The sequence below is a fragment of the Aedes albopictus genome, chromosome 1 (genome assembly GCF_035046485.1).
Source record: "Aedes albopictus strain Foshan chromosome 1, AalbF5, whole genome shotgun sequence".
Lineage (NCBI taxonomy): Eukaryota > Metazoa > Arthropoda > Insecta > Diptera > Culicidae > Aedes > Aedes albopictus.
Window position 1 is genome coordinate 101,104,730 of NC_085136.1, and position 18,804 is coordinate 101,123,533.

At 41.7% G+C, this 18,804-nt stretch overlaps 2 protein-coding genes across 7 annotated transcripts in view; both read left to right on the forward strand.

Moving 5' to 3' along the window:
* The first annotated feature begins 298 nt into the window (after positions 1–298).
* Positions 299–6,094, forward strand: LOC115269391 (uncharacterized). Its single transcript, XM_062854735.1, has one exon. The coding sequence runs from the start codon at positions 299–301 to the stop codon at positions 6,092–6,094; it is 5,796 nt and encodes a 1,931-aa protein (XP_062710719.1).
* A 5,981-nt stretch (positions 6,095–12,075) lies between these two features.
* LOC109398394 (glutamate receptor ionotropic, kainate 2) overlaps positions 12,076–18,804 on the forward strand; it is a 95,328-nt gene continuing 88,599 nt past the window's right edge. For 2 of the 6 annotated variants that reach the window (XR_009996125.1, XM_062845101.1), the window contains exon 1: positions 13,223–18,403. Coding sequence is in view for 4 of the 6 variants with exons in the window: in XM_062845101.1 (XP_062701085.1) it covers positions 15,755–18,403 (2,649 nt within the window). In the remaining 2 variants the exon portion in view is untranslated. Of the gene's footprint in view, positions 12,947–13,222; positions 18,404–18,804 lie in introns of those variants that run through there. The other 4 variants (XM_062845102.1, XM_019670740.3, XM_029854633.2 and 1 more) reach the window with 4 other exon arrangements.

Consider the following 18,804-nt stretch of genomic DNA (forward strand, 5'->3'; position numbering starts at 1 on the left):
ACATAACGAACCAGGGAGTCGGTGCACTGCGCACTGCAGCGGTAGCGGTCAACAATTCAACGGATCTAGTAAAGGCAGGAAACCCCCTCCTACCACGCAGGTAAATGTTGACGTTGCCAATAAACCTATTTCTAAAGGAGCAATTCCGAAGCAAACGGCTTCGATTGCCGAGCATGCGAGAAGGGCATCTCTGTCAAATCTACGCGGAAAGGTCGTTGTCAGGCGTAATCCGTTCCGTCGCGCGCGTCCAAATCGGTACAGAAGTTGTGAGTTGTGTGCAGATAGTGACAATAGTAGAATGGTGCAGTGTGATGGTTGCGAGAGATGGTTTCACTTTACGTGCGTGGAAGTTACCGAAGGGACAGTCGAAATCAGTTGGGTCTGTCCAGTGTGCTCATCCGCACCGTACGAGACGGAGCAGGTAGTCCCTCCCAAAGACGTCCGAGTTGTGGTACAGGCAGATAATCCACCCCCAATGAACAGCGGCGAAACAAAATCATGCGGAAAGAAGAGCAGCAAACGAAGCGAAAAACGGAAGCTGGATTTGCGGTTGCAGAAACTTGAGGAACAGAAGAAGTTGGAGCAGAAGTTCTTGGAGGAGAAGTTTAAAATCTTGGAGGAGTGCGAAGGCGACAGCGAGACAGATTTCGACGACGAGGATCTCGAGAAAATGTCTAAAATTTCGCAATGGGTCAGAGACACGGAACGCGGAGAAGCAGCCCAAGATTCCGGCGTCGTCGAGGAGGATTTGCAAGAAGAGTATGGACTTCCGGCTGTACTTACTGAACAGCGAGTACCAGTCGACCAACGACAGCCAGGCCAGCCACATTTTTCGCAGGGTGGGCAGCGAAATACATTTCATATTCCCGATTTCGCTCCCGAGCAACGCTCCACGCCACAGACGCGGCCGACGGTTCATTCAATCAACCCAGCAGCGCAATGTTTTATTCCTCCAGCGAGACCGCAGTCTCTCACGCGTCCACGGCTTACCGGTCCGGCAACGGAACCAGAACCGATCCATGCGGAAGAGACCGTTTGTATTCTCAACCGGAGCCAGCTGGCCGCAAGACAAGCGGTCTCTAAAGACCTTCCGGAGTTCGCAGGTAACCCTGAGGATTGGCCTCTGTTCTTTTCCATGTATACCTCATCAACGCAGATGTGCGGCTTCTCTAATGAAGAAAACATGCTGCGTTTACGCAAGTGCTTGAAAGGAAAGGCACTAGATGCCGTAAAGAGCCGCCTGCTACATCCTTCCAATGTGGCTGGGGTTCTCTCAACGCTGAAGATGCTCTACGGCAGGCCAGAAGCGATCGTGCAAGCAGCTATTAGGAAAATTCGTTCACTTCCATCCCCGGAAGTAGATCGACTAGAGAGTCTGGTCAATTTTGCACTCACTGTCGAAAACCTTGTGGCAACAATAGAAGTATGCGGCGTACGAGACTTCGTATATAATGCTTCGTTGAAGTTCGAACTGGTTGAAAGGTTACCACCGGCGCTAAGATTGGACTGGGCCAAGTATACCCGAGGGAATCCGGCTCCAAATCTCCTAGACTTCAGTTCCTGGCTATACTCCATGGCGGAAGACGCGAGCGCGGTAATGCAGACATGCTCCACTGCTCCACGGAGTCGCAGTAACAAGAAAGACGCGTTTATCAACGTCCACTCCGAGTCTATCAAAGATACGCGAGACCGAACACGAGAACCATTCAAAGAATGCTTCGTATGCAAGGGTTCTTGTCCGGCAATCACAAAGTGCAAACGGTTCGGCGAACTGAGCTACGAGTCGAAGTGGTCGGTAATACGGGAAGCGAAGCTGTGCCGTAAATGCCTGCGTAAACATAAAGGCACATGTCGGCAACAAAACAATTGCGGAATCAACGGGTGCACTTATTTGCACCACCCTTTGCTGCATAGCGAGAAATCAAGAAGCGACACCGGAGCAGTAGCGGCAACGAATTCCAGCTGCAATATCCATCAAACTCAGACAAGCGATGTCTTGTTCCGGATTGCTCCAGTAGTCCTCCACGGTCCTGCGAAGACGGTTCGAACGTACGCTTTTATCGACGACGGATCCGAACTCTCACTCATGGAGCACTCTCTTGCGCAGGAGCTTGGACTGCAAGGATCTCAGACGGCCCTCTGCTTGAAATGGACAGGAGATACCAGCAGAATGGAGAACAATTCTCAAAAAGTGGATGTGGCTATCTCCCCTTCAAGAAATACATCCCAGAGGCATAAACTCGCGGATGTTCGGACTATAAAGGAGCTCAAACTTAGGCCTCAGACCCTGATTGCTTCCGAGATGCAAAGTCGATATAGGCATCTCGCTGGGATTCCCTTCGATTCCTACATTGATGTGAGCCCACGCATACTGATCGGACTAGACAACGCACAGCTGGGACATGCGTTCAAAAGTCGAGAAGGCAAGCCATCTGAACCGATCGCCGTCAAAACACGTTTAGGGTGGATCGTGTACGGGAGTTGTTCATCAATCCAACATTCTGAAAGTCACATCAACTACCATGCCGTACAAGTGTGTGAGTGCAATGAGGCTTCTGATGAAAGTCTCCACACAGCAATGAAAAACTATTTCGCGCTTGACAGCATGGGAATCTCCAAACCTGAAAAGAAATTACTCTCCGTAGACGACCAGCGTGCGATGGAGATCTTAGAAGCAGTAACATACCGCAAAGACGGCCATTATGAATCCGGTCTTCTCTGGAAGTACGACGCTGTGCGACTTCCCGACAGTAAGGCGATGGCCTTGAGAAGATGGGAGTGCCTGGAGCGTCGGATGGAAAAAGACGAGGAACTAGCGGGGGCTCTACGCAAAAAAATGTTTGATTATGTCCAGAAGGGGTATGTCCGTAAATTGACCAGTGAGGAGCTGAAGATCCGACATCCGCGCGAGTGGTACTTGCCAGTGTTTCCAGTTTATAATCCCAACAAGCCAGGAAAGCTGCGTTTGGTTTGGGATGCAGCAGCAACAGCTCATGGGATCTCTTTAAATTCGGTTCTATTGAAGGGACCGGACCAGCTAACGTCCCTGTTGACTGTGTTGATTCAGTTCCGGGAGTATCGAGTTGCGGTATGCGGAGACATCCGGGACATGTTTCACCAGGTTTTGATGAGGGAGGAAGATCAACATTGTCTGAGGTTCTACTGGGAAGGAGATATTCAAGGTGGCGCGCCGAATGTGTATGTTATGACAGTGATGACGTTTGGTGCATGCTGCTCGCCCACGACAGCTCAATACGTCAAAAACATCAATGCGAAACGATTCGAAGCCGATTTTCCGCAAGCTGTCGAAGCTATTGTGAAAAAGCATTACGTCGACGACATGCTTGCCAGCGTCGAAACTGAGGAGGAAGCGGTGAAGTTAGCACAGGATGTAAAACGCATTCACGCCGCAGGAGGTTTTGAAATGCGAAACTGGTTATCCAATTCGTTGATTGTCCGTGAATCCCTACAGGAAGACACTTCTACAGAGAAGTACCTCGGGGCTGAAGAAGAAAACTTCACCGAAAAAGTATTAGGTCTTTGGTGGAACACAAACACCGACTGTTTCACGTTTAAGGTGTCTCAACGATACGACCGGGACCTGCTCTCTGGATGCCGCCGACCTACCAAACGCGAGGTGCTTCGAACGCTAATGATGATGTTTGACCCACTAGGCTTCATTTCGCATTTTCTAATGTACCTGAAAGTACTGATGCAGGAGATATGGAGGTCGTCGATTGACTGGGATACCCCTATTGAAGAACCACAGTTCCAGAAGTGGCTGGTTTGGCTCAAAGTTCTACCAGAAGTAGCCAATGTCCAGCTTCCACGGTGTTATAGACTTTCAGTGTCAATGGATAGCAGCTGCAACATTCAGATGCACACGTTCGTTGACGCGAGTGAGAGCGGGTTCGCTGCGGTTGTGTACCTAAGGTTCGAACAAGGAGACGTTACAGAGACCGCATTCGTCAGTGCAAAAACCAGAGTTGCTCCACTGAAATTTCTCTCCATTCCCCGCTCAGAACTGCAAGCCAGTATTCTTGGTGTTCGGTTAGCAAACAGCGTTGCCCGGTCATTGTCTGTTGCGGTAAGCAAACGCTACTTTTGGACCGACTCAAGGGATGTCCTTTGCTGGCTGAACTCCGATCATCGAAGGTACAGTCAGTTTGTAGCATTCCGGGTAAGCGACATCTTGGAGACGACTGATGCGAAAGAATGGCGTTGGGTTCCAACCAAACTGAACGTAGCCGACGAAGGAACCAAATGGACGCGCCAACCTAATCTCAGTGCCTCCAGCCGTTGGTTTCAAGGACCGGAATTCCTACGAAAACCTCAAGAAGAGTGGCCATCTCCCTCCCATCATGGACCGACGGACACAGAGATTAGAGCGCATCTGTTAGTGCACGTTTCTACGACCGAATCCATTATAAACCCGCAGAATTTTTCGAATTGGACCACCATACTACGTACAACGGCGTTCGTGTTCCGGTATATATCCAATTCTCGGCGGATGACGAAGCAACGAACCGGAGGACCGTTGACGCAGCAGGAGTTAGCAAGAGCAGAGAACTTTCTGTATCGCCTTGCCCAGAGTGACGAGTACGCAGAAGAAATGGCTATCCTTTTTAATAATCGCTTGTGTGAAACGGATAAGCAAAGTATACCCAAGAGCAGTTCTATTGCTTTTTTCTGCCCTTTTCTCGATGAATCCGACGTATTAAGGGTTCGGGGCCGAACTGGTGCCTGCCCGATGATCGACTACGACGCAGTTAATCCCATCATACTTCCTCGTACCCATCATGTCACACATCTGATTCTGCTTCAATATCACCGCAAATATCATCATCAAAACCACAACACTGTTCTCAACGAGATTCGCCAACGATACAGAATCCCACGTCTGAAGTCCACATACAACACAATTCGTAAGCAGTGCCAGGAATGCATGAATGATAGGGCAATGCCACAGCCTCCAGCAATGAGTGACCTTCCGGCAGCCCGTCTTGCTGCCTTTTCTCGCCCGTTCACGCATATGGGGGTGGATTACTTCGGTCCGATATTAGTCACCGCCAACCGAAAAACTGAGAAACGCTGGGTACTACTAGCTACTTGCCTGACCATCCGCGCCATCCACTTGCAAGTCGCTCACACTCTCACTACCGATTCCTGCATTATGGCTATACGAAACGTCATTGGTAAGAGGGGTACGCCGGCAGTCATCTATAGTGACCAAGGTACCAACTTCCGGGGTGCTAGCAAGGAGTTGGAGGCTTCTATGGAGAATCTTGACTTTGAACGGTTAAAGACCGAGTTCACGACTCCCCACACTACATGGATCTTCAACCCACCAGCCTCCCCGCATATGGGTGGAGCATGGGAGCGCCTAATTCGCACGGTTAAGCAAAATCTTAACAAGCTGTTGCCGAGCCGTTCACTGTCATATGAAGTTCTTGAGAACCTTCTCATCGAAGTGGAAAATGTGGTCAACTCCCGGCCGCTAACAAGTATCCCGGTGGAAGATGATGAATCCCCGGTACTCACCCCAAACCACTTTCTACTTGGATCGTCCAATGGTTTGAGATCGTGGGTGCCTCTTGACAGTAGCCCCGCGGCACTCAAAAACTGTTGGCACCTCTCTCAGAGCTTGGCCAACCAATTCTGGACCCAATGGTTGCGAGATTACCTACCGACTATCACACGTCGAACCAAATGGTTTAACCCAGTAAAGCCCATTGAAGTTGGCGACATAGTTGTCATTGTGGATCCAAGCCATCCGCGCAATTGTTGGCCGAAGGGACGTATAATATCTACGAAGTGCGGAGTTGACGGTCAAGTAAGGTGGGCCACCGTCCAGACTACAAGCGGCATATATGAGCGTCCAGCCGTGAAGCTCGCCGTACTTGACGTGGGCGCGTATAACGATACACCTCTGGATAACCACCGGTGCATCCCGGGGGGGAGTGTTGATTCCGCCACGTCCAGAGATTCGACGAGCCCCAACGTCCCCAATGCTATGAACGTGAACGTGTCCACACCTAACCATTTGAAGAGGATTGTCGAACTTGTCAAAGGTCATAGAGTGGGAACACAATAGAGCGTAGATCTAGCATAAACAAAGTGATGATAGCTCCTAAATCGAATAGCTGTTGAATTAGGAAATTAAGCTAAAAGCCTATCCAATTATTAATATTCCATTTGTTTACACGGTTGAAGTAAGGTAAACTAATACTAAATGCATTATGATATAATGTGCTAAACTACTGTTATATACTTATGCCAAATAATTTGCAGTGAAATCATACGACCTAGGTATTCTATCAGTTGCATTTGGCAAGTTTTCTTTAGATATACAATCCTTAAGGTGAGAACTTAGCCTAAACAGAACATGCAATTAATTAACCAAACATGCACAGCTTGTAGGTACGTAGACGATATTCGCGAAATCTCCAAAGTCCGGGATTATATAAATACCTATCAAACCCAAGTGAATTGCGGTGAGGACAAATTAACCTAAACTCATGAGATTTTAAGCTCATAGTCGTTCTACTCATTAGGCATTTGTCAACGCTGTTTCTCGACCCTGAAAACTATATCGGTTGCGATAACGGATCACCAAAAGTAAGCTAGGGAAATAATTGTTATAATGACCTATAATTCTAACTAAAACTACCGCAATTTCACAGGAATTTTGTAACCCTTTCCCTACCCAACTTGTGGAATAAAGTTCACAAAATCAACCGGTTCGTTTATCGCCCAACAATTCCTGTATATTTGTAAATTGTTATTTATAATTTTATTGAAAACAACAATACACTTTGTCAGCATTATTTATTGAAAAATAATTTCCCATAGACTGGTCAAAAACTAATGCAAGATAACAAGTAAGTGAATAGATTAATAAAAAAAGAATTTATTGAAATACTCTTCGTAAGATATCTCAGTAATCAAATGTCGAATCGAAATAAAATTTCAGGGCCTTATACAAGGATATTGTAGTTTTCATTTGGTGCTTAGAGAACCCAAATCGGTTGACAGACAGCTGAGATATTTATTACGGTACCCTTGGTCAAAAATCTCTCAAAAAGTTAACCTTACTCCCAAGTACTCTTTGAAAGATATCTCGGTAATTAAATGCCCAATCCTAATAAAATTGTATAGGGTTCTACTAGAATGTTGTAGCTTTCATTTGGTGCCAGGATAACCGAAGTCGGTTGACAGATGGCCAGAGTATTTATTATGATACACTTGGTCAAAAATCTCAAAAGGTTTAGTTGTATGAATCCTACGTACTCTTCGAAAGATATCTCTGTAACCAAATGTCCAATCAAAATAAAATTTCTGGGCGATCTACTAGGATGCTGTAGCTTTCTTTTGGTGCCAAGAGAACCCAAATCAATCGACAAACGGCCAAAATATTTATTATGATACACTTGGTCAAAAATCTTAAAAAGTTTAGATGTATGTTCATTTATTGCTAATTTAGAGATAAATTTCCGTTTTACGGAAGATTGAAAAAGCTACCGCAGCTGTCAGACTACTGATTTTCACTGAGTTATCATCAAACGAGTCAAAGATGCCTTGGATACGACGCCGATGATCATTGTTTGTTGTTGCTTCCCAGAGCAATTCACATTGCAAGCATACTTTGATTAGACCATCTGTTTCAATGATATGATGATTTTCAGGGCTGCGGTAGGACTTTGACAGCTGCGGTAGAACTTGGCGGCTACCGCAAAGTGGAAATTTTTCAAAAAATCCGCAATAGTTTGGTATTTATGTATTTTTGTTGATTTTTTGTTAGATGTGAGCGCGCTTGAAAACAAAAAGAACGGAATCAATCAGTGCCGTAATCAATTCATCATATTTGTTGTTTTCAACAAATTTAGAAAATTCGGCGTAACATATCAAAAAGCCCGAGATGTATGTTTTTAGTTTTGCAGATATGATTCTTTAATACAGAAATCTATATTCAATTTAATTCGCTTTATTTTAGAGACTTTCAGCCTTGGGCTGGTTCATCTCTTAGAAATCTATATATTGTAATACGGTAAAAACACTAGCCTTCGCCCCCCAAAAGTTCTGCTTTAATATTCGCCACTTCATACATAAAAAATGGAATATGTATGGAGGGGACGAAAACTAGAGCAGCGGCAAAGTCTACACAGTAAAACCGCTCAGCACTAGAATGGGTAAGACCTACTCATAAATGCATAATTTCCATACCACTCATAAAATGTGTAAGAGTTACACATTCACTAAATCTGCTCCTGCGTCCACAAAATCGTTAAAGTTGCAATTTATTGTATGGCAATCTAGCTAGGTTTATTATTGACCTTAGCGAACCAAAAAATATAGCCATTTCACATCTAGATTAGTGTTCGAGCAGATTTAGTGAATGTGTAACTCTTACACATTTTATGAGCGGTATCGAAATTATGCGTTTATGAGTAGGTCTTACACATTTTAGTGCTGAGCAGTTTTAGCGTGTAGTGCATTTACTCTACCCACCAATCATTACGACATTCACTAAACCGATTTTGTATGGGATGGCTAAATTATAAGTGGGGATCCCCTCATCATACCACATAAGCCATTCAAGCTGATTCTAAATGGTCAGTGTTGCTAACTATATTGACATATTTTGTAAAAATGCATTTTAATCTGTTCTGATCTGGTCATGATAATGATCAATTTTAATAAAGTATGACATTCAGAACAGTTATTTAAAAAAAACCCGATTTAATCCACCTATGGTGAACAGAACCCTTCTTACACTTATTAAAATTACACTAGTTTACAAAATAAAATGAAAGTCGTGAACTTCTGTCAACGACCAAAATTTTTGGAGCACAATTTAGCGCTGATTTCGAAACCGACCTTCAAAAAATTTTAAGTAGGGTGCCTGTACCAGTTATCGCACTACCTAAGAAAAACCATTTCTACAAAAATAAGAAGAAGACCAACGAATGTAAACAATAAGTCAAATGATTGATTAGTTTTCATACTTTACATGAAAAATATAAAAACGGAGCCAAAACTACTTTTAGTATTTATTACGGCGTGTGCCAATGATAGGAACCCTGTACCAGTTATGGACACATTTGTTAATTTGGGTTCCACTTCGCACTATTTACATGCATTCCTTATGGGAGTTGCCATAACTGGTACACTATGGCGAAATAGGGTGCAAGGAGGCCGAAAAGTTAAGGAAAATTATTTATTTCTACCATAATTTGAGCAAATTGTGAAGTTTGAATGATTGCAATCATCATTTGTGATCGTGATCTGTTGTTCACGATTTTTTTCTTGTTGATTTGTATCTTTAAAGGGTGAAAATCAACTATGGCGAATTTGAGGTACTATAGCCATAACTGGTACACTAAGCCTAGAACAGTTTTAGAGTTTTAGCTTAATATCGAGTTTTACAACTTTTTGAAATATGGCATTTACTTAAATTCAAATATCTTGCATTTTGTTCAACCAATTTTAAATATTTTTCCATAAATTAAAAGCTGAATATAATACCATTCGATCATCTGAATGCAGGTTTTGCGTGAGATTGATAAAATTCAAGATATTGGCAAGTTTTAGGGACGATCTCCTTAAATTTTAGCAACATTTCTAAAAATATATGAAGAAATATATTTTTTTCAATTAGAAAAAAAAAAAACAATTTAAAAATTCTTTTTCAACGTTTCTTTGACATATCATATGTTGGCGAGTTACATTGGTGAGTTAATCGGAGCATTGATTACGGAGAATGAGATGTTTGAATTGAGCGACTTTGCTTAAAAATAGAAGAAAAATCGATTTCAAATCATCAACATTGTATGGAAAGTCGAAAAAATGTCCGCTCTACTGTAATTTTTTTCCTTCGCGTTTCCGAACTCAGGGCATGATTCCACAACAAAAATGATCATCAGCTTACCGAGTTAAAAATTCTGTAAACTAGTGTTATTGTTGTATTCGAGGTTGTATTATTTGTATTTAATATATTTATTATGTGTAATTGACCAAAAGTTCTAGAAAATATTGTGGATTTGGCATCTAGTGGATTGGTTTCCAAAATAGCATCATGGATCATGGACTAAACTACCAGAAATGCCAGACACCTCCTAGAATGGAATGTTTAAAAAATAGCTTACACATTCTGGAATATTGTATATTTTGTTAACTGCCAAAATATCTTGAATCGATTAACAAATGGGTAAGAAAATCATCGAGAAACACTTTGTCTAATATCTCTTAATCAGTCGATTAAATTAGCTACGAAGTACAGTCCGGATTCGCTGGTTGGGTCACGATTGCGTCCCGATTAGCGAATCGTGTTCGTTCGTTGGGGCAACTGACAACTGATCAAAATGCTCTAGACACACGCAAGTGACGAGAAATATATCACGAAACACTCACATACTTGCGCAAACGTTCTGTATACAGGAGCTGTGATGCGACGGCGGTCAGACGTAAAACTCGTTTTGACATCTATTTTGACATTGACAATGCTTTTTAGTTGGGCTTTGCCCCAACCAGTGAACATTCAACCATCGAGACAGCCCATCTAACGAGTTCTCAACGAACGAATCGTCACTGTACTTGGTATTCATGGTTATGGTGTAAAAAGGACAAAAGTGATTTATCTACTATGTTCATCAGTTTTAGCATTGGCTAGTTATTTTAGCTATTGTAATTTAAATCTGTAAGGTTCATTATAAATATTTCTGTCCGGTTCTTGCATTTTTCCTACAATATATGAATTCAAAGCTTTCATTTAACATATTGTTAGTTTTCATAGAATTCCTGTGTATTTATTATTTGTTATTTATAATTTTGTTGAAAACAGTAACCTGCTAGTATACACTTTGTATGAGGTCGGCATTATTTATTGAAAAATAATAGACCATAGACTGGTCAAAAACTAATGCAAGATAACAAGTGCATATAATAATTAAAAAAAAAAGAATTTATTGAAATACTCTTCGTAAGATATCTCAGTAATCAAATGTTGAATCGAAATATAATTTCAGGGTCTTTTACTAGGATATTGTAGCTTTCATTTGGTGCTTAGAGAACCCAAATCGGTTGACAGACGGCTGAGATATTTATTATGGTATCCTTGGTCAAAAATCTCTCAAGAAGTTAACCTGTATTACTCCCAAGAACTCTTTGAAAGATATCTCGGTAACCAAATGTCCAATCCTAATGAAATTGTATAGGGTTCTTCTAGATGTTGTAGCTTTCATTTGGTGCCAGGATAACCGAAATCGGTTGACAGACGGCTAAGATATTTATTATTATACAATTGGTCAAAAATCTCAAAAAGTTTAGTTGTATAAATCCTAAGTACTCTTCGAAAGATATCTCTGTAACCAAATGTCCAATCGAAATAAAATTTCTGGGTGATCTACTAGGATGATGTAGCTTTCATTTGGTGCCAAGAGAACTTAAATCGATTGACAAACGGCCGAAATATTTATTATGATACACTTGGTCAAAAATCTTAAAAAGTTTAGAAGTATGATTCATAAGTACTCTTCGAGAGATATCTCGGTAACCAAACGTCCAATCGAAAAAAAAATCAATAGCGTTCTACTAGGATGTAGTAGCTTTCATTTGCTTCCAAGAGAACTCAAATCGGTTGACAGACGGCTGAGAAACGTGCGTGACTTTTTTTTGTAACGCACATACACACACACACACACACATACACACATACACACATACACACACACACACATACAGACATTTGCTCAGTTCGTCGAGCTGAGTTCATTGGTATATGAGACTCGGCCCTCCGGGCCTCGGATCGAAAGTCGGTTATTCGAGCGATATTTATACCCTTCTTATGGGTGTAAGAAGGGTAAAAAACAGGCGTCGACCTAAATGTATGTCCCAAAAATGACGTGAGCATAGACTAGAACGTATTAGGTGACGCAAAGTTATTCATAAATCTAATACAAAAATAAGCACCCGCACCGACTAACCTTCCGTACCGACTCCCATTGAAACTAACATGACTGAAAGAATATGGGACACCGGCTAGACAGACAGACAGCCAACCATCCATCCGTCTCTGTTCATCTGCCTCCAACGATCACGATGCGAACATCAGTTGACTGTCGAGATCCGCCGTGAAAAGTTGTCACGAGAAAAGTGTCGCACGCGTGCGTCCTAGGCAGAAGTGAAAATTTTCCTCTGCTCGCTGGTTGAAACGTGCGCGCTTCGGTTTGGAAAATCGCATTTTCCTGGGGGGAAAAGTTGATAAAAGTGATCTAAAATGTTGTAAATTTATCAATTGAAGGCAGATGATTGCTACGGTGGTGAAAATAAGGTGAAAATTGCGGTGGAATGCCGTGAAAAGTGATTTCAAGTGGACGAGAAAAATCTCGAGTGGTTCACTTGAAAACGAAGAAAAATTCCGAAGCAAAAAGAAGATCGTCTGTCTTGAAAGGGGGAAATTTGCTTGAATGTTGATGTTGATGTGTAAATAAAAACAACGCTATCAATTTGTTTGACAACAACGATCAAAAGTCGGTGTCTCGCCGGTGTATAAACAAAACATCAATCAATTGAAAATAGATCAAAACTTCGAAAGTTCCTAATCGACGATTACTACCAGTTACGCAACCGAATAGAGATTGAGCGACGACAAAAAAAAAGTTTGTCAACTGTCACCATCCCGCGAAATTGTTCGGTGGCCGTTCCGATGTCGTTTTGGTGAAAATTCGAAAAGTACCTACCTATTTTCCTCCTCCCGGTGTGGAACGTGTGTGTGTCGGGCGAAATACGTGAGGGAGCAGAACACATGCCAGCAGCGGTCTCAGAATGATTAATAGGAAAAGCATGTGGAGGATGCTGCTGCTGGTGTTGCTCGTTTTGGGCGCCAATTTTGGTGCTCTCTACGCGTACAACAGCGATGCCGACGAAACGGTTGAGCACATTAAAATCGGTGAGTGAATCAAGTCTGTATAGTTCTTTTTTATATTTTCTCAACTTGTCGTGTCGAATAAAATTTTGAACGAATGCGTGATGATCGCAGATCGTTAGTAGGGGTGTATGAGGGCATAGGCGTTGCTTAGTGATGTGAGATAAATGTTTATTTCACTGAACCTGAAACTATTGTTGTCATTTATATGAGATGTTTAGGTTGATAATTTATATATATATATATATATATATATATATATATATATATATATATATATATATATATATATATATATATATATATATATATATATATATAAGTTATGGTTGCTTCCCACCAACCAAACAAACCGAACATCGTAAACGACCAGAATAGTCAACACCATCAAGTAAGGAATCTGCAACGTCAGCAGGTGGAGCTAGAGAAGGAGCTGCAACGACTCCGCGCGCATTTCTACGAAGAACAGTCCACAGCACCGCAACCGGACACCACCACGAGGCACCACAACGCGATCCAATAGAGTGTGCATACTCAGCAAGTAGCTGGACAGGGCTCATAGGTAGTCAGGGACTCAGGATAGGTATAATAAATCAGTCTAGAGTCAGAGCTCTAAGTGTGAAGTGCAATTTTGTTTTTTTTAAAAACCTCTATCCGCAGCCCCGTTTTATAACTGGCTTAGTGCGGTAGGATACAGTGGTGCAGTGATAATTAAGTGAGTGCGTTCGTGGAATCGTCGACGAGGGAATATCGACCGACGAGGAAACATCCCCAAAGGAATATTGGAGATTTGCAGCGAACTCCGGAATTGTCACCACCCACGGACCTGATTGCTGACTCCCATCATCACCCGCGCGACGGCTTATCGCGCAGAAATAAGGTTAGTAACTTAGTTAAGAGACAGTGAAAAGTGATCCCCACCAAACATAAGTGAAACGATAAAGAATTTTGAAATAAGGCGCAGTCGAGATAAAAAGATTATTCCAACCAAATATAAGTGAAACGATAAAGAATTTTGAAATAAGGCGCAGTCGAGATAAAAAGATATTCCAACCAAATATAAGTGAAACGATAAGGAATTTTGAAAAAAGGCGCAGTCGAGATTATAAGGTTATAATCGATAAAAATATCAAAAAGTGATTTGAAAACGGACAAGCTATTGAAAAGTGCGTGAAAATTACGGTGAATGCAGAATTTTAGTAGTTAGTGAATACACATTTTCCCAGTAATCCCAAAATTTTAGTGAACCAAAATCTCAATTATTCCATTTTATTTTTCTGAAAAGCGTGCGAAAATTACAGTGAATGCAGAATTTTAGTAATCAGTGAATACACATTTTCCCAGTAATCCCAAAATTTTAGTGAACCAAAATCTCAATTATTCCATTTTATTTTTCTGAAAAGCGTGCGAAAATTACAGTAAATGCAGAATTTTAGTAATCAGTGAATACGCATTTTTCCCAGTAATCCCAAAATATTAGTGAACCAAAATTTCAGTTAATCAAAAATTGAGATTTTGAAGAAAATTTAAGCGAACCAGGATCTCAGTTGATCTAAATTGAGATTTTGACGTAAATTTTTTTGAAAGCCGACTTTTTAAGTGAAATCTAGTATACTGCATGTTCACCCGAACAATGTCGATGGAACTACAGCAATTGGTGGATGAGCTGATGGCAAAAATGGAGCAACAACGGCTCCAGATTTCTGCCCTTGAGGCCTCCCGAAACCAACCAAGTAGTCCGTCACAGCAAGCTACTGTGGCAGTTGAGAAAAGGTTCGATGGTTTCAGTGTACCTGATCCCATCAAACTTATTCCGACTTTTTCGGGAGAACCGGCAATGTTATCCTCCTGGATCGACTCCACTATAAACGACCAAACCACTGTGGACAGAGTAATGCCACTCTGGACTGGTCTCATCCGAGACAAAATTGTCAAAGATGCAAATGATGTATTAGTCAGAAACCAAGTAAAAAACGATTGGAATGAAATTAAGCAGGCCTTAAAGGATGAGCTCGGAGATAAACGTGACTTAGCTACGCTAAGTACAAAAATAGCTCAGCTGAAACAAGGCAATCAAGATCTGACTTCATATTATCAGTCATGCAAGAAGTTAAAAGCAGACATAAATGCTAACCTTCTTGCAAACGACGATACCAGACCGTGTGTCAAGATCTTAATGGTTAACTACGAGGCAATGATAACTAACGCATTCATTGACGGCCTTCCCGACCATCTCTCGTCTTTAACACGAATTTATAGGCCCAAAAACCTGCAAGAGGCTTATGAAGGAGCCTTAGAACAGCATTTGGCCAATCAGCGGAGACGCGAAAAATTGTCAAAATTTCATGACTCAAACACTTCAAGAAATCTTAACAGTAATTCGAAAGGTTATCCCTTTGGACAAACCGGGCGTGGGTATAATGCTCCACAACCCCAAAACAGACCCCAAAATTCAAACCCCCATAATTCGAATTCATCCCAAAATAATCGCTTCATTCCCCAACAAAAGCATGCCAGTAACTTTATCCCACAACACAACAATCGCTTCAGTCCACAACCTGGCCGACTCCAAATTAAACCAGAGATAATGTCGCAACAAACTAGACAATATCACTCTAATTTAAATCACCATGAATCCGTTCAACCCCAGTGCGAACAACCAGATGTTACTGGTTACGACACCCAATGTTGTAACTGCGAACCAAGTTACGGTCAGATGACAAACGATGAACACCAAGCTAACATTCCGGTTGAAGAAAATTCGAATTCCGATTCACCTGTCAATGGTGAAAACCTAAATTTTCATCTGGGACTGGACATTCCCCAAGAGGAATGACCAACAACTTCCTTCCCTATATCGTAATACAATCACCCAAATTTGGAGAGATTAAATTGCTTATTGACACTGGTGCCAATAAAAACTACATCTCACCGAAATTGGTCCTATATAATTCCATTAGATTAGGTGCTCAACATAAAATTACTAACATAAGTGGAACCTTCTCTGTGGATAAATTCACATATTTTAATCCGTTCGTAAATTTCAATAAAAACCTCCCATCTCAAAAATTCTTCTTATTCGACTTCCACAATTTCTTTCAAGGACTGATAGGATACGAATCTTTAAAGTCATTGAGAGCTGTTATCGATACGGCTAAGGATACCTTGAGAATTGGATCGATAGAAGTCCCACTCCACAAAAAATTCCCTGAAACGATAAATATAAATGCAAACGAGACCAAGGCTATCTTCATGCCAACGTCCGTTTCGGACGGAGATTTCCTTTTCGGAAATGAGGTCAAACTGCTGAAAAACGTCCACATTTTGGCAGGACTCTACACCAGCAAGAATCATCGCGCTGAAATCCTCATTCACAACTTCAGTAATGAATCCCAAGAAGTCAGCCTTGGTGATGTTCTTAACGTGGAGCTTAATAATTTCGAAGTCACTTCCCCACAAAAGTCGGATTCTAACAAAACGGAGTCTTTAAACCAACATATTCGTATGGATCACTTAAATTCAGAGGAAAGGACAGAACTAACAAAGGTGCTTGGTAAATTTCAAGACGTGTTTCACCACGGAAATGAACCTTTAACCTTTACAAGTGCAATTCAACATGAGATCAATACAAGGGATGAACTTCCCGTATACACAAAGTCGTATAGATACCCCTTCTGTCACAAAGAAGAGGTACAACGACAAATTATGAAAATGCTCGAACAAGGAATCGTTCGACATTCAAGCAGTCCATGGTCTTCCTCAGTATGGGTAGTGCCAAAGAAGCTAGATGCTTCTGGACAAAGGAAATGGAGATTAGTTATAGACTATCGAAAGTTGAACGAAAAAACTTTAGATGATCGTTACCCGATCCCCAACATAACGGACATTCTAGATAAACTAGGAAAATGTCAGTATTTTTCAACATTGGATCTAGCTTCTGGCTTCCACCAGATAGAGCTAGCAAAAAAGGATATTCATAAGACAGCTTTTAGTGTCGAAGGAGGACACTACGAGTTTCTCAGAATGCCCTTTGGATTAAAGAACGCTCCCGCCACATTTCAAAGAGTGATGGATAACATCCTCCGAGAACATGTCGGTGTGATTTGCCTGGTGTACATGGATGATATCATCATCTATTCAACCAGCCTGCAGGAGCATTTGATAAATATATCCAAAGTAATGCAGACTCTTCGCAAACACAATCTGAAAATTCAGATTGATAAAAGCGAATTTCTCCAGAAGGAGGTAGCCTTCTTAGGACACATAGTTACTCCTGAAGGAGTAAAACCCAATCCGGATAAAATCAAAGTTATCCAAAATTGGCCTTTGCCAAAAAATGAAACCGAACTCAAAGGGTTCTTAGGAACCATGGGTTACTACCGAAAATTCATAAAGGATTTTGCTAAAATTGCAAAACCTTTCACCCAGCAACTACGTAAAGGCGAAAAGATCACTCATTCACCCGAGTTTGTATCAGCCTTCAATCGTTGCAAAAATATCCTGACCAGTAGCCATGTGCTTCAACGTCCGGATCTTTCGAAGCCATTTGTGCTCACCACAGATGCTTCTAACTACGCTATAGGCGCGGTTTTGTCACAAGGGCCCATTGGGAAAGACAAACCTATAGCCTTCGCGTCACGTACGCTGACGAAAAGCGAAGAAAAGTACTCTACAATTGAGAAGGAACTTCTCGCCATCGATTGGGCGTGCAGATATTTCAGACCATATCTGTTTGGTCGGAAATTTACTTTATACACGGATCACAAGCCGTTGACTTACGCCTTGAATATGAAAACATCAAATGATAGGCTCATTCGGATGAAACTGCGACTTGAACAATTCGACTACGAAATTCAATATCGCCCCGGAAAACAAAACGTCGTCGCAGACGGTTTGTCTCGTCTTCACCATGAAATAAATATTAACCCGGCAATAAATGCTAACGAACAAGAATCTTTATCATCATCCAGCGACGAAGATAAATCTGATGATAATAACGATGATGATGACAGTGATAGTGGGACCGTCCACTCCAGCTCATCTGATGCAAGTGACTTGATCAAAATGACCTTACGACCAATTAATGTCTTCAAAAATCAAGTTTTAATTACAGAAGGGACAAGGAACGATGAATCGTACGAGGAAATTTTCCCCTCTGTATTCAGACGAACCATCACCAGAGCAACATTTGGATTGGTGAACGCCATAAGTATCTTCCGAGACTACATGCATCCGACCCGAACGAGTTGTATCCTATGCCCAGAAAAATGGTTAAAATGGATACAATTAGCTTATAAAAACTATTTTTCCCGTAATAAATCCTTCAAAGTTGTACTCACCCAGTCTATTTTGCAGGATATTCTTACCGAAGAGGGACAAGACCAGATCATCGAGGAAACGCACGACCGCGCCCACCGCGGAATCGAAGATAATTACAAGGTGATCTCTGGAAAATACTTCTTCCCAAGGATGCGGAACAAGGTAACAAGCTTCGTTAACCTTTGTAATATTTGCCTTCAAAACAAATACGAGAGGAACCCATATAAAATTAAATTTGCATACACCCCAATCCCTGCTAAACCTCTCGATATCGTTCATTTAGACATCTTCATATCCAGTCCAAATATCTTTCTATCCGCAGTGGATAAGCTATCTCGATTCGCGATGCTTATCCCTGTCAAGTCAAGGTCTATTCCGGACATTAAAAGGGGTCTCGTTAAATTACTCACGACATTTAGAACCCCAAAGATGATTGTGTGTGACAACGAAGTCGCTTTTAAGGCAATAGAAATACGAGGTCTCCTTCAGAGGCTTAATATAGAAATTTATCACACACCGTCAGATCACAGCGAAGTGAATGGTATCGTGGAACGATTCCATTC

Excerpts from the sequence above, each read along its gene's own strand:
- LOC115269391 (XM_062854735.1), top strand. The coding sequence starts at position 299 with ATGGTGCAGTGTGATGGTTGCGAGAGATGGTTTCACTTTACGTGCGTG.